Source organism: Gekko japonicus, unplaced genomic scaffold, assembly GCF_001447785.1.
Source record: "Gekko japonicus isolate JY-2015 unplaced genomic scaffold, Gekko_japonicus_V1.1 scaffold326, whole genome shotgun sequence".
Taxonomy (NCBI): Eukaryota; Metazoa; Chordata; class Lepidosauria; order Squamata; family Gekkonidae; genus Gekko; species Gekko japonicus.
This window is the reverse complement of record NW_015165245.1, coordinates 1,227,462-1,242,092: the sequence shown is the minus strand read 5'-3', so window position 1 is coordinate 1,242,092 and position 14,631 is coordinate 1,227,462. Positions and strand designations below refer to the sequence as shown.

General features: G+C 41.5%; 1 protein-coding gene across 1 annotated transcript in view; it reads right to left on the bottom strand.

The window, feature by feature from the left end:
* GUCY1B3 (guanylate cyclase 1, soluble, beta 3) overlaps positions 1–13,337 on the bottom strand; it is a 31,917-nt gene extending 18,580 nt beyond the window's left edge. Inside the window, exons 1-3 of the mRNA XM_015410065.1 lie at positions 13,272–13,337; positions 11,407–11,525; positions 5,578–5,775 (exon numbers count right to left, since the gene is read on the bottom strand). Of these exons, the coding sequence (XP_015265551.1) occupies positions 5,578–5,775; positions 11,407–11,499 (291 nt within the window). The 5' untranslated portion in view covers positions 11,500–11,525; positions 13,272–13,337. The remainder of the gene's footprint in view (positions 1–5,577; positions 5,776–11,406; positions 11,526–13,271) is intronic.
* Positions 13,338–14,631: the final 1,294 nt, after the last annotated feature.

Below are 14,631 nucleotides of genomic sequence, written 5' to 3'. Positions count from 1 at the left end.
TGGTATACAATTTCAGAGACAGAAAGCCGAAGTAAAGGCAGAAGGACTTGGAAAATGGCCTTTTGAAGCAAAGAATGGAAGATGATCAGAGATTTCTCTCATAACAACTAATAAAATAACATATAAACAGTGAACTGTTATAAGCAAGAACTCTACAAGTATATTGTGATATTAACACTAACAGTACTAACATTTTTACTAACAGTGAAAAGATCTCCTCCTCTTGGGTTTTAGTTTAGTGTGGTTTGCTTTCCTTTCTCCTTAGTTGTAGTCCCTTTCCTAATATTTCTTTGTAGTTTTTGTAGTTTTGCAAAATAAAAAATATCCCTCCGGGGATTTAAAAAAAAATAAAAATCAAGAGTTGTAAGTTCAAAATGATTGAAAATTTTTATCTTGAACAGGTAACACATGTTGTGAGTGAATTAGAATCTCTTTCCATTCTATGTCCTTCACCCATGTACCTACTAAAGAATAATTCTGAAGCTGTAAAAAAGAAAAACTTGACCCCTCTAGAAACCTCTGCATAAAAAACACAGCATCCCTCTGCCAATCAACTCACGATGAGTCCAAAACATGACTTACATTAAAGCAAAGTCTTCACCACTTGTTAAAACCAGGGTGCTATTCTATTCAGTACTATGCTAGCCCCTAACCTCTACAAAATGAATACAGGTCAATGACAGCAAAAATTATAGTTGCAACCATACTTGACAGGCCTGACTTGTTATTAATGTGAATATCAGACCCTGCACAGGAAGGTGAGTGTAATAAACCAGAAGAGCAAAAGAACATGTCAGAAGACTGAGAAATAAAGAGGCCCTTGAGGCAAAGCTCAGATGAAAACATTTCTGTTCTGTTCAATCTACTCTGAATCAGTACACAAAATATTATCTACATTGATGTAAAATACCCTATTGCTGGCATAAAGGGGGAACCACCAGCATAAGTCTCGTTGCCAGGATTGGATGGCACCAAGGAACCTAGTAAGTAAACTAAGCTCCTTCAAATTTCAGTCCCACTGCTGATGGCTGCATAATCTCATGCTAGCAAAAGAGGTAATGTAAATTAAAGTATTCCCATTGAACTCAACTGCTCCCATCTCATAGTTCACCTTCATGGAGCCAACTGAGCACAGGAGTCCACTTAATTCTGCAGCCAATTATAGCACACAATCAGCAGTATATAAGCCCCAGCAGGCCACCCCTATCTCAGATAGCAGGGCATGCAGTATTTGGCTGTATAATTCTGGCCTCATGGTGTGCATTCTTACAGAACCCAAATGGGAACTTGGGTTGAGTGATGGGAATTCTGGAAAAGGGCATTTTGCTTGAATAATTAAGGCTGGCAATAAACACAGGAAGACCATATAGTCTGCTCAGAATGTTACAGATATGCCACCTCAGGGTACAACCAGTAGAAAGAAACCTCTACTGTAACTGGGTATGCAAGGACAAACCACTCCATAAGGTAAGTGACTTAAACACCTGCTTGGGGAGGCCATGTGTTTTCCCTGGAATATTCCAGCAGAGCTGTGGGAGCTGTGTCTTCAATCTACTCTGAATCAGTACAAAGACACTAAGGACATGTAAAATGCTGTAAGAAAGTAGTGACGCCTGGACTGTGTGTCTGTTCTTCCCCCTGTGCCCTTCTGCCAAAGGACTTGCCATCAGCACTCTTGTGGGGCGTAAGGTGGTCTTGGACTCCTGCCCACAAGGCCGTTTCTGGGATTACCATAGTGCTCCACACAATTCAAGGCACCTGGTTTGTGTCGCCCTTGCTACCTTTTGTTTGTGTGCTGGGGGCATGGTGACATTACAGAGATAAAGCTGCAACTGAAGAGTATAGACTGGCTCCTTTGATGCCTTGTTGGCCTGCCACTGCATGATTGATGGATGACTGCAATAATGCCATAGACTCCAGTGGTGTTGCTCTGTTCTCTGTTCCTTAGAAAGTCTATTGCTTTTTTGCTTTCTTCCTATGGGAGAGTCTAGGCTCTAAGCTATGCCAGCTTCATGGCTGCCAGCATGTAGCAGGACCACAGGATTAATCTAGTAAATGAAAGCGCATCAGCAGAAGCAACACAGCTGGGAATATAGTTGGATTATTACCCCCACCCCCACTGTAGGCCTAGTGTGCAAGTGACATCAACCTATCATGTCTACGAACTCCTTCACCATGGTAACAGCAGTTAAAATCAAGACAAATCACCCTTTAGGTTTGAAACAGACTCCTAACTGATTCTTCCTCCTGTGATTTGAAGCAAGATGGGTCTTCTGCATTTGCTTCTGCTTGGCTACACGAAAGGTCACATCAATAAGAAAGGAAAGCCAATTTTGAAAATGGCTTCATACTACATAGCAAGAAATCCAATTTAGAATTTTTTTATAAGCAGGAGTCCTTTTAACATTCTTTCCTGCCATATTTTTTTGGTCATAGAAAAGTTTGCCTGTTCCAAATTCAAGCTATGAGATCTATATGTCCTGGATTCCATCTTTTGCAAGGGTAGCATGTAATCATTTGCTTTCAATGAACAGCAGACACAAGAAGAAAGTAAAGGTCTTTCATTCCACAGGATTCTGTAGCACAGTGAATGTGTGTGCCAGCTCTGGAAAAAAAATCATCATACATGAAATAGGGGTCCTAGTTAAGGCAGGCACAGGGGTTTTATCAGCTAAGAGTAAAGGAATACCAATTAGATTTGCAAAGGACTTTATGCCTCTGGCTGGTACAAATGGAACAAAGCTCTTGAGCTAAATTTAGCTCAGTGTGCAATTACAGTAGTTTAGATCAATGGCAGCTTTTTTTTTAAGGCAGAACACTGATGAACAGCTTCATAACAATGGATGTCCTTTGATGAAACAATACTATGCAGCACAGTAAAACTACTATGCCCATTTTGGTAACTCTAATGTTTATGGAAAAGCTGAATTGAGATAACTGGACACATTATGTTTTATTCATAAGAACATATTACCAGCCTTGTTGGATCAAACTAACAGTCCATTTACTCCAGCAACCAGTTTCATACAGAAATCAACCAGTTACCCTTGAGGGCCAAAACACAGGGCACAGAGGCCAAAGCTGTCCCCTGATGCTGCCTCCTACCATTGGGATGTAGAAGTTCTGCCTCTGAATATGGAGGTTCCCCATATTTCTCCCTTTCTCACAATACAAGAACTCGTGGGCACTCCATGAAATTGCTGAGCAGTCAGGTTAGAACAGATAAAAGGAAGTACTTCTTCACCCAAAGAGTTATTAACACATGGAATTCACTGCCACAGGAGGTGGCGGCAGCTACAATCATGGACAGCTTCAAGAGGGAACTGGATAAACATATGGAGCAGAGGTCCATCAGTGGCTATTAGCCACAAGGTATAGATAGGAACTCACAGGCTGGGGCAGGTGATGCACTGTATTCTTGGGGGGCCAACAGTGGGAGGGCTTCTAGTGTCCTGGCCCCACTGCTAGACCTCCTGATGGCACCTGGTATTTTTGGCCACTGTATGACAAACTGTTGGACTAGATGGGTCATTGGCCTGATCCAACATTGGCTTCTCTTATGTTCTTATGAGGTTCCTTTTAGTCACCATGGCTAGTAGCCACTGATGGATCTATCCTCCATGGGCCCATGGTTCAGTGGCAGAGCATCTGCTTGGCATGCAGAAGGTCGTAGCAATTATACTCAATTATACTGCACGTAGCAATTATACTCAAAATTGATAAAATTGATTATCAATTTTCAAGGTAATCATAACAATCAGAAGCAATTGATTAATGAAATTAGTTAATGAAATTAATTGATTTGTCAGCTGCCCTGTTAATCACAACAATCAAAAATAAGCAATTAATCAGGTTTAAAAAAGCAAATCGCAATATTAATGTACCAAATATCACTCAATACAGAGAATTTAATATGTTAAGATGTGTTGCATATTTGCAAAAAACAATTCTGCAAAGTACTCTGTAAATGATAGGAAAAACAGGTGAATGGCAGTTATTCTCTTCTTTTCAGCATGCTACTATTGGTGTGCAGAAGATGTAGGTGTGCAGTAATACTATATTAAGCTATCAATTTATTTAGTTTTAGATTAAAATCAGACGATATATAAGAGCTTTTGTTCTCAAAAAGATTTAGTTAATTGAAAAGGCCAGGGCATTTTTAGTGGCGGCTCCTACCTGGTGAAACGAGCTCCCGGAGAAGATCCAGGCCCTGCGGGACCTTGTGCCATTCTGCAGGTTCTGCAAGACGGAGCTCTTCCGCCAGGCTTATGAGTAGGAGCTGCCACCGCCACTACCCCACCACCGCGGTAGTGTTTCATTGGCTGCCCCCATTTAAGGGAGGTAAGCATTGCCTGGCAGGAGTTTACAGACAGTGTCGCGGGAGACCGCGCTATCGAGACAGCTGGCCGCCAAAATTGGGGTGGTTGTTCCCATCTTGGAAGAATTGACATAGGAGGATTACAGCACCGTGATGTAGCATAGATTTTATTGTGGTTTAAATGTTGTTATTCTGTTACATGTTTTATTGTATTTTATATTTCGGCTTTGCTGCATGTGAGCTGCCCTGAGCCTTTGGAAAGGCGGGATACAAATAAAAAAATAGATTAATTAAATAAATTAAAAAATAATTTTAAAAAACCCTTTCATGGAGTTTCTTAGGTAAGGCTGCTTCTTGTGATGTGCACTGTAAAGTGATTCAGAGACTGTGTTGGATTCTTTCAAACAACAATAAACGTATTTTTTATTTGGATATTTTTCCCTTTAAGATTTGAATAATAAGCTCCACTTAACCCTGTATGAACGCAAGCTTGAACTGGACCTGCTTCGGTATTGTAAAACTTAAGCTAAAGTGGAAATTGAGAGCTTTCCTGACTGTTTAGGTAAGCTTCCACAAGCAGTCTTTGTTAACTTTGGGGCAATTTGTATTAGCCTAATGCACAATTTGTATTAGCCTAATCATCACTTCTAGGGCAGAGAGGGGAGAGTAGATAGCATCCTTCAATCACAACAATACATGTCAAATACAATATTTCCATATGATACAGGAAAGCAAGGAACTACTGTACTATTTCTTATACCTGCAGTAAATTATCATATTAATTTTGTGCTAAGATCCTAATTGAATTTTTAAAATCCAGACTGTAATCTAAATTAACCTAAAGCCATTCTGAAATACTTTTAGAACTAAGGAATTCTGCTGTTTCAAAATGGGGCCCAGTGGGATCATTGCTGATAAGCTGCCAGGCTGTCATGGTATGGATATTCGGGGGACAGGAGCAAACAAGAACACATTATAAGCTGCAATCACAACAACATAATACAGCTGGTGGTCCTCTTGAATAAAGAATTAGACTGATGTAACACTGGCAAACTCTAAGATTTTTCCTATAGTAAAAGAGCAGTGATGATGGAGAGACATTGTAGTGCTCTTTTGTGACTAAGGGAAAAACAACACCTCAAGGATGTCATTTTAAGACTACCTCCCCTCCAAGTCTCTTGTGGGGAAAATGATATTAAAATATTATTGTCATGCATTTGATACATGTCAAACTTAGGGGAGGATACACTAAAACTTACCTTCATGTCGATTTCTGTGCCATGGATTTGCTGAGCAACTGTTTTGATGATTCCAATGACAATGTCTTGGAGGCCTTCTCTTTCTGAATAGTAATGTAGAATGAGACCCTTCCCTTTTTCAGCATCCGTGCACCTAAAGGAAGGGGCACGCATTCCTGGGTATATCGTAGCAAGATGGTCATGCAGAGCATCAAGGTTCTGCAAGGAGATTGTTAAGCGAAATGTTAGAATCTACTTTTCCAGTATTTCCATTACACAACCTATGTCTGAAGACCTGTAAGGCACCTACTAACATAGGTTTAGTTCCCTTTGGTATAGATAGATGCAGCCCAGCTGCCTAAAATTGCTAACATTATTAAATCTGGATTTAGAAAATGGGGGGGGGAATTGACCACCAATTCATTTTTCACACATATCTACTCTACATTTACTTATGGGGGATAATGGCAATGTAACAGCCTATGGAGAAAATCATTCCAAATTCAACTTTCCATCAATCATTACTATTTTTCCCCTCTATTTTTTCTGCATTCTTTTAATGCCACACTGTTATTTTTTCAGTCATTGTTTGGGTATCACTTTAAAAGCATACCAAGGAATGAAGATGTGTGGAATGTGCAAGCTGTATCATGCCCCTTCACTTCGTATCTGCAGATCCTTAAAAGTTTTGGAAACAGCTTGAACTTTGTCTCCTGTTAGTGATGAAAAGCTTCAACAGCTGCCTCTTCTCTTGGGTGGTCTCAAAAGGAAATAAGTGCCTTGTAAATTAATTCCTTAGTGTGTAGTCAGCCTATAAGTGCCATCCTTTGCTTGATTGACATTTACCTATTTATTGCTTGATATTTATATTTTGATGAGCTGACAATTATCAAAAGCCAACAGGCTAATCCCTTGCACAACCCAGGGTATGTCTGGAAGACACATGATACAGCAATCTTACCCAGGTCTGGGTCTGGCCTGGATGAGAAATCTCCTAGGATACTTTTTATGCTGCCTAAATTTCCATAATGGGGAAAGAGAGGATATAAATATTATTAAAAAAAGAACTTGTAACAAGCAAGGAGAACAGAGAATGGAGCCACAAAATGGCTGAGATAGCAACAGGGATGTGAATGTGGCTACAAGGCAAAATGTGTTGGGTATGATTCAGAACATATGAATGTCATTGGCTATTTCTGTGGTAGGATGGACAGTCGAAAGAGATCACTACCACTGAGGGTTACCAACATCTACCTTAACATTAGATGTTGCAGGGGTGATAACAGCAGAGGCAGGTACATGACAGATAAACAGTCCCTTCCCTTCAGATAGCTTTTTCTAATTTATTTATATATTTACAAAATTTATACCCCACCTTTCTGCCCTCATTAGGGCTACCAAGGCAAATATCAGATTTAAAACATACTGGGAGGGTTCTGGGATGCACAAGATATACAGATGGACACCTGTGGCCCCGGTCACATGGGCCGGATTGTTGGCGTGGGGAAGCGTCCAGTAACGACAAGTACTAGGTTGCTGGTGCAGACTATCTATAGTGGATTTATTTACACAGAATATACACAGTTCATTTAGCACTCTCCAACTCCAATATCACCATCCAATCCGGCAGAGTGCTCTGCAGCAAGGCATCCACAGAGTGAACATCTTCTAAAGTACTATACAGACTTATATACAGTGTTAGCACCAATCAGTGACCAGTGCTGACTCATGGTTGCATCATGCTGGCTGATGCAAGAGAGATGCAATCTCTACCTGGTGACAGGGTCATATGATACATTTAGCTGTCACCCAGATCAGCATGATCTTTACCACATTGTTTCATAGACTGTCATCTTGTCCCATACCTTACAGTATACTGACACGGATAACGCGGGGGGAGGTGGGGCTTTTTGCACTGCCGCAATTAGAGCCGCCATAACGCGATCCCACACATCGGCGGCACGCTACAGTTCCTTCCCTCCGCGCCTGCGCATCAACGAGGGGCCGGAGGGAAAAGCTGTGGCTGGCGCGATCACACCGAGGGACTCCAGAGGCAGCTCATAGCAAACTGATTGCTAGTACCTCTGAGCAGGTAGTTTTTAATCCCGCATTTTCGGCGGTATGCCATGGGTTTGCCACAGGTGTGCTCCACTTCCCAGATGTTGCAGTGTGATCGCACCCGGATAATCCGCCATGCACTCGTCGCTCTCCCATGGCAAATCCTTCATGTGAACGGGGCATGTTACTTAACAGGACCTTCACTTCACTAGGTAAATACAGCCAGGTGTTGCTTCCCAAGGATACCCTTTCACAGCCTCCTCTAGTCCAAACCCTTTGGTCTCAAGTTGAGTTCCTTCTCCTATGTTTTGTCCTCTTATACTTTTCCATCTTTCTTCTGTATTTGTTGTTGTCTCTGGAAACTTGCTTTCTCTCTCTCCTCTTTACCTCCTCAATCCATCCCTTTGCCTCAACCTCTGCTCCTTCCATACCCTCCTTCTCAGCCTTCATTTCAGTTTGTTACCCCAAATTCACTCCAAAAGTGCCTCCACACAGTAGTTCAGGGTTTCTGCAGCGTACCTAGGATTGGCCAGAGGAGCGAGAGAGAGCTGAATGTCATCCACATATTGGTGACAACCCAACCCAGATCTTCATATGACCACATATAGATAATGAAAAGCATAGGGGACAAGATGGAGGCTTGCAGGTCTCCACAGGCCAAGGGGCTGAGCAGCAGGACCCCAGCACCACCTTCTGAAACCTACCATAGGATAGGAACCATCACAAAATGATACCTCCAAGTCCCAAACCAGAAAGGCAATCCAGGAGGTCACCATGATCGATGATACTGAATGCTGCTCAGAAGTTCAGGAGAATCAATAGAGTCACATTTCCTCTGTCTATCTCCTGTCTCCTGGCACAGATCATCCATGACGGAGACCAAGGCTGTTTCAGTCCCATAACCAGGCCTGAAACCAGACAGGAAAGGATCCAAATAACAATTTACTTCCCTTTACCTCATCTCACTTCATCACCTGCCACTGGTTTGGGGTTAAGTCCTTCAGGGCACACATGGAATTCACTGCCACAGGAGATGGTGGCGGCTACAAGCATGGATGGCTTCAAGAGGGAATTGGATAAACATATGGAGCAGAGGTCCATCAGTGGCTATTAGTCACAAGGTATAGATAGGGACCCTCAGTCTAAGGCAAGTGATTCTTGGTGCTTGGGGGGGGGGTCAACAGTGGGAGGGCTTCTAGTGTACTGGTCCCACTGGTGGACCTCCTGATCGCACCTATTTTTGGCCACCGTGCAACAGAGTGTAAGACTGGATGGACCATTGACCTGATCCAACACTGGCTTCTCTTATGTTCTTATGGCAATTTCAGATATGGCCTCATATAGCCAGATTATTAGCCAATCCTGAATTTAAACCATTGTCTTGCTTTCTAGAACTATCTCCCACAGGAGGGCTTAGCATCTACCAGAATGGAGAATCTGGTTGGAGAATAACAACGAAGGTATATTCTTCTTGGGAAGCTGGACAATATTCATTGCACGAACAGGGTTTATAGTGGCTTAAAAAGCCAATGGAAGTAATACAAATGCTTGTTTTATTAGCAGCTATTAAAGGAAAAGATGGATAAATATGTTTCTTCCCACACCAAAGAACAAAAACAAAATCTCTCCTGTGTATCCTTACTAAAAACAGTGGCAGTATGCATCCAGGCAGGCAAAACAGTTTTTCTGATGCCTTTACAGAACAACAGAGTTGCTATCAAACCTGGAGGGAGAGATATTCTGAAGATGTGAACTCCTCTTTAAAATGTTCCAATTTATTTCCTTACTAGCCGAGTTTAAGCTGAGTGTCGCTTTGACACTTAAGGCTATGCTGCTTGGCATGTATATGGCCCTGTTCCATATGAAACTATTTTAAGCACTACGAAATGCAAAAGAATGTATACTGTGCTATTTTTATAATATGAGTAAAGAAATAAACTACTCCCTAAAGTATCTTAGATTAACCACCACTTTGTGTTTGATTGATTTTCTTTTGGTGGTTTTCACATAAAAACACCCTTGGGATTTCTCCAATTGCATTTAGCTCAAAGCTGCCTTTCTTTCACATGCTCCTTTGTAGTGACACTCACAATACTTTTATAGCTCCACATTATGTAGAAAGGAAGAACTACATCTTTTAAAAAGATTAATTATACTTTATTCGACTACATATTATACTTGATTCTTTTTGTTGTGCTTTCAAGAGAGGTTCCTTGTACATATATCCTTTAAATAAACCTCTTTCCAACATGTTTCAAAACTTAAAAAGCAAAGGCCTGCATATCCTCCTATTTTAAAATGTATATTCAGCTCAACTGTAGATATTAATCTGATTGCATGAATTGGAACTTTTAAATCTCCTTTTATATTTTCACACAGCCTAAGGACTGCAGCCACCTCAGAGTCCTTGAACAATTTTACATCATAAATAAATAAATTGGTAACATGTATAAGGTATAAACTCCTGCCAACCTAGCAGTTCGAAAGCAAGAAATTGCAAGTAGATAAATAGGTACCACTTCAGTGGGAAGGTAACAGCGTTCCGTGCCCCTTGGTGTTTAGTCATGCCGGCCACATGACCACGGAAACGTCTTCGGACAGCGCTGGCTCTTCGGCTTTGAAACGGAGATGAGCACCGCAACCCTAGAGTCGGATTCGACTGGCTTTTGAGCAAGGGAACCTTTACCTTTACTATAAGGTATAAAACAATAAATTTAGGGATAATTAGAGCACCAGTTTGATTTAAAGTCTTTTGTTGAGTAACAATGGCCCCGGGCACATGGGCCAGATATCGCGGGGGGAGGCGTGGCTAATTGCCCCGGCGCAGTTTGATCCGCAATTATGCGATCAGATGCGCCAACGGCACAGCACGGGTCCTTCCCTCGGCGCCAGCGGGTAAACAAGGAACCGGAGGGGATTGCGCCACCGCAATCACACCACGGGCGTCTGGAGGCAGCCCGTGGCAAACGTTTACTAGTACCTTGGAGGTACTTGTTTTTAAATGCGCATTGTCGGTGGAATGCCACGGGTGCGCTCCACTTCCCAGATGTTGGGGTGTGATTGCGCCCGGATAATCCACCCACCTTCCGTGCCTCTCCCGCGGCAATTTTGCCGTGTGACCGGGGCCAATAAAGACAATTACACAAGAAGCTGGCTTCAGAGTAAGTCAGACTGCCTAGGCCAGTACTGTCTTCTTTGATTGGCAGCTGCTCTCCAGGTCCCATATGTGTCATATTTCAGATGTCTGGGATCAAAATTTGAAACTTCTGCATGTACATATTTTACTACTGAGTTACATTCTTATGAAGCTGCCTTATAGTGAATCAGACCCTTGGTCCACTGTCTACTCAGACTGGCAGCAGCTCTCCAAGGTCTCAAGGAGAAGTCTTTGACATCACCTACCACCTGATCCTTTTAATTGGAGATGCTGGGGATTGATCCCAATACCTTATCAACCAACCACAGATTTGTTAATATAATGGACAATGAAACCTGTTTAAATGGAATCTAAGGTGAAATACATCAGTTATGTGTCCTTACTCTTGTGAAAGCCATAGGTTTAACACATGTCTCTAACAGGACATCCATGAGCCAGATGTTTTTGCTTCTGGGTGCAAGACCCAGAGGTTTCTTAAGATACAACCCCATGCATATTTAAGTGAATGCAAGTCCCACTGGAACAAGCATGGACACATGAAGCTTCTTTTTGTTGAGTGGGGCTCCTGGATATCAAGCCGTGGTCTTTCATTTCACCTATTACCTGCTTATCAAGATTTGCTGCAGACTACTCACCTGTAAAAATTCTCTGACATTTGAGCCTAAGACACGCAAGATTGTGTCATAACCAGATTCTTGACAAAATACAAAAAACATCTTTCCAAACATCTGAAGGATTTCTCCAGCATTAAGGTCTACATAAAATGCAAAAATACACAAGAAGTTAAGTTATCCAAAAACATTCAGGCCTTTCTCCTCTGTTGAGCCAGCAACTGACACGTGATACTTTCTAATCAGGCCAAGTCAACACTGGAAATGGGGGGAAATTACAAACAAGGCTTCAGGCTTTATATACCCCATAATTTTGCTCAGTTACCTCATTGAAGTGTGAATACAGAATAACCAAACAAGTCCTCAATAGCGGAACAGCAGCAGAGCCTACTGCCCAACCATTAAGCTTTCCAAGCTTGAGATTTATGTTTTATGTAACTGATATATGTTTTACAACATTTTTGTGTGATCAGAGTTGTTATATGTCGTTGCTCACAACTATGTAATTGTTTATCTCAACAGAAGCTTTTAGGCATTTAGCACTTTGAAAACAAAGAACAACAAACTCTGTACCAACTGTCCCCCCATCACTCAGTTCTCAGAATAACCAAATTTTATAACCAGCTTTATAATAAAGCCTGCAATCCTATGCACACATGCTTGGGAATAAACCACATTAAACAAAGTGGAACTTGCTTCGAAGTAAATATGTATAAGGTCGTGTTCACACATGTGAACACAACTGTTCCCTACAGCATTTTAAAGGGCTGATCAGACAGTTGATTCTGTCTCCCGTATTGAAGCAGACTCACCCCTCCAATCCTCCCAGTTTTCTAGCACATTTTCCAACACTGGGAAAATTGAGTACTTTCCTACTAATTGCCCTGTGAATCCTCAATTTCTCCTATCTGGACAGCCATCTCTCGCTATGAATGCGATTAGGTCATCTGTGCATCCTTCTTGCAGTAGTCCCCCCCCCCCCGGGTTTCACCGTTGTGCGCATGACCAATCCTGTGCTGAATACATTACATGCATGAACACTCAAGCACACACAGACCAGCACTCAGTTGCACGTCGGTAGTTCATTTTGTTCGCTGTTCAGGGGGGAAAACCTGCATCCAAGCAGGAGCTGTGTTTTGCACATGCATATATGTGCACATGTGCATGTGCAAAAAAATTTTTTTTAAAATTGTGCCGTGCCACCACTTTGGTGGCGCAGCTGTCTGAACGGTGCCTGGAGCCTTGTTGCGTGATGCAAGCAGTTGGGCAAGGGATGTGGGATCATCCAAACCCGCTAAAAATATCCCCGATCAAATCTACAGCAGGAACAAATCGTAGTAAGCTTGCCGTGTGATTGTACTGCATAATTGCCTAAGACTGTATTGCATAATAAACCTCATATTTGCTTTTTCTACTCTCATAGGAATGAGAAAGGAGCTATAGTAGCGACTGAGGCTAAACAATTAAAGTGTGGGAAGTCCTCCAAAGCCCATCCCATGCTTTCCAAGTTTTTCCAGTGTTCCTTTGCTTAATATGTAAAAAGGGACCTATTTGTACAGCACCAGCATTATTCACACATTTTAAAACCTGTCTTTATTGCTTTGAGCCAATCCACTCAAAAATGTGGTTCTATATCCCAGTGATCTCAGCAGGTAAGAATCATATATAACTTTGGCTGGCCTTACTTTCTAAAAGTGAAAATCAATATTTCCAGGATTCTACCACAGAATGATAGAATCAGCACTTAAATACCTGTCTTTGCCACGTAAATGTCTTTCTACATCTTTATCCACTAACCACTGTAAAATCAAGAAAAATAATGGCCTTTACTGTCTGATCTTCAGTTTCTCAACAAGTGACTTTTACTGCTGAAAAAAAGGTTTACTTACTAAGGACTTTGCTTGCGGCAGCAACCAAATCATATGTTTTAGAATCATCATAAATGATTCTCACTAGGAACTGCCCTTCTTCATCCAGTTGTGCCTCCTTCCTGAAAAGAAAATACAAAACAAAATTAAATTTTATATCAATATATAATATTTGTTTGTTTGATGCATTTGTACCCCACTTCTATCCCCAATGGGGATCCAAAGCGGCTTACATCATTCTCCTCTCCATTTATCTTCTCAAGGTAGAGATATTGTGACTGGCCCATGGTCACTCAGCAGGCTTCAATGACACAAGTGAGGATTCACACCTGGGTCTTCCAGATACTAGTACTTCCAGATACTTGTCCTATACTACTCTAGACAAGAGAATACTTATAGGACAGAACATGGAGATGCCATTGGAAGACTTCTCATTCCTAGTAGGTATGGAACATGTATGGGGGGGGGACTAAATTTATTTTCCCTAGCAACAAACTACGGTGCTTTGAACAATGAGTGCTAGGAAAATACAGTTTCCCTAGAACAACAGTGCTGAATTAGGAAAAGATATCTTTGCTGATTATATAAATTATTTCAGGCATGTTTACTCTCATCAGAATTCATCCTTTATTTTGTCCATTCATGTACTGTTGTTAGAAAACTTTTAAAAGTTCAGCTAATCATTAAGCTAGCTATAACCTGCCTCCATTGGTTTTTTTGCCCAATAAATCAAAACATACAAGTACTGTGGCATGAACAGCCACCACTGTATTTATGCAAACATTTGTGATAGAGGGTGGAATGGGAATGGAAAAATATCAATCATAATGACAGTAACTAGCAAATTTCTAAAGACTGGAACATGTCAATTCATGCTCCAGAAATGCTTCCCCTTTGGCTAGGAAACCTATTAAATCATAGCTAGGTAGAAGTCGAGTACCAAGGAATTCTCATGTGTAGAGCAAACATGTCATTAGAAGGTATGCATCAAAAAAGATTGCTCCATAAAATCCTCAAACTAAAGATTATTTGTTTTTGTTTCCCAGACTAAACTGCTAACCTAATTAAGGTATCAATCCTAAACATGCCTACTATGGACTCAGTGGGATTTGCTTCTAAGTAATTTTAAGGCTACACTTTATTCTAAGTAGGACCATACAGCAGAAGACTGAGTCCACTAAACCTAGGTGAAGAGACACAGCCAAAAGTAGACAGTGCTGATCTCGATGGACCAACAGTTTGACTCAGTAGAAGGCAATTTTAAGTGTTAACGTGACTGCTCTGGATGGCACCAAAGTATTTGCACATCTGACACCATTATGGAGCTGGGTCAGAGGACCAAATTATATGTGCCGGAGTCCAACCCAGGATTGCCACTGCT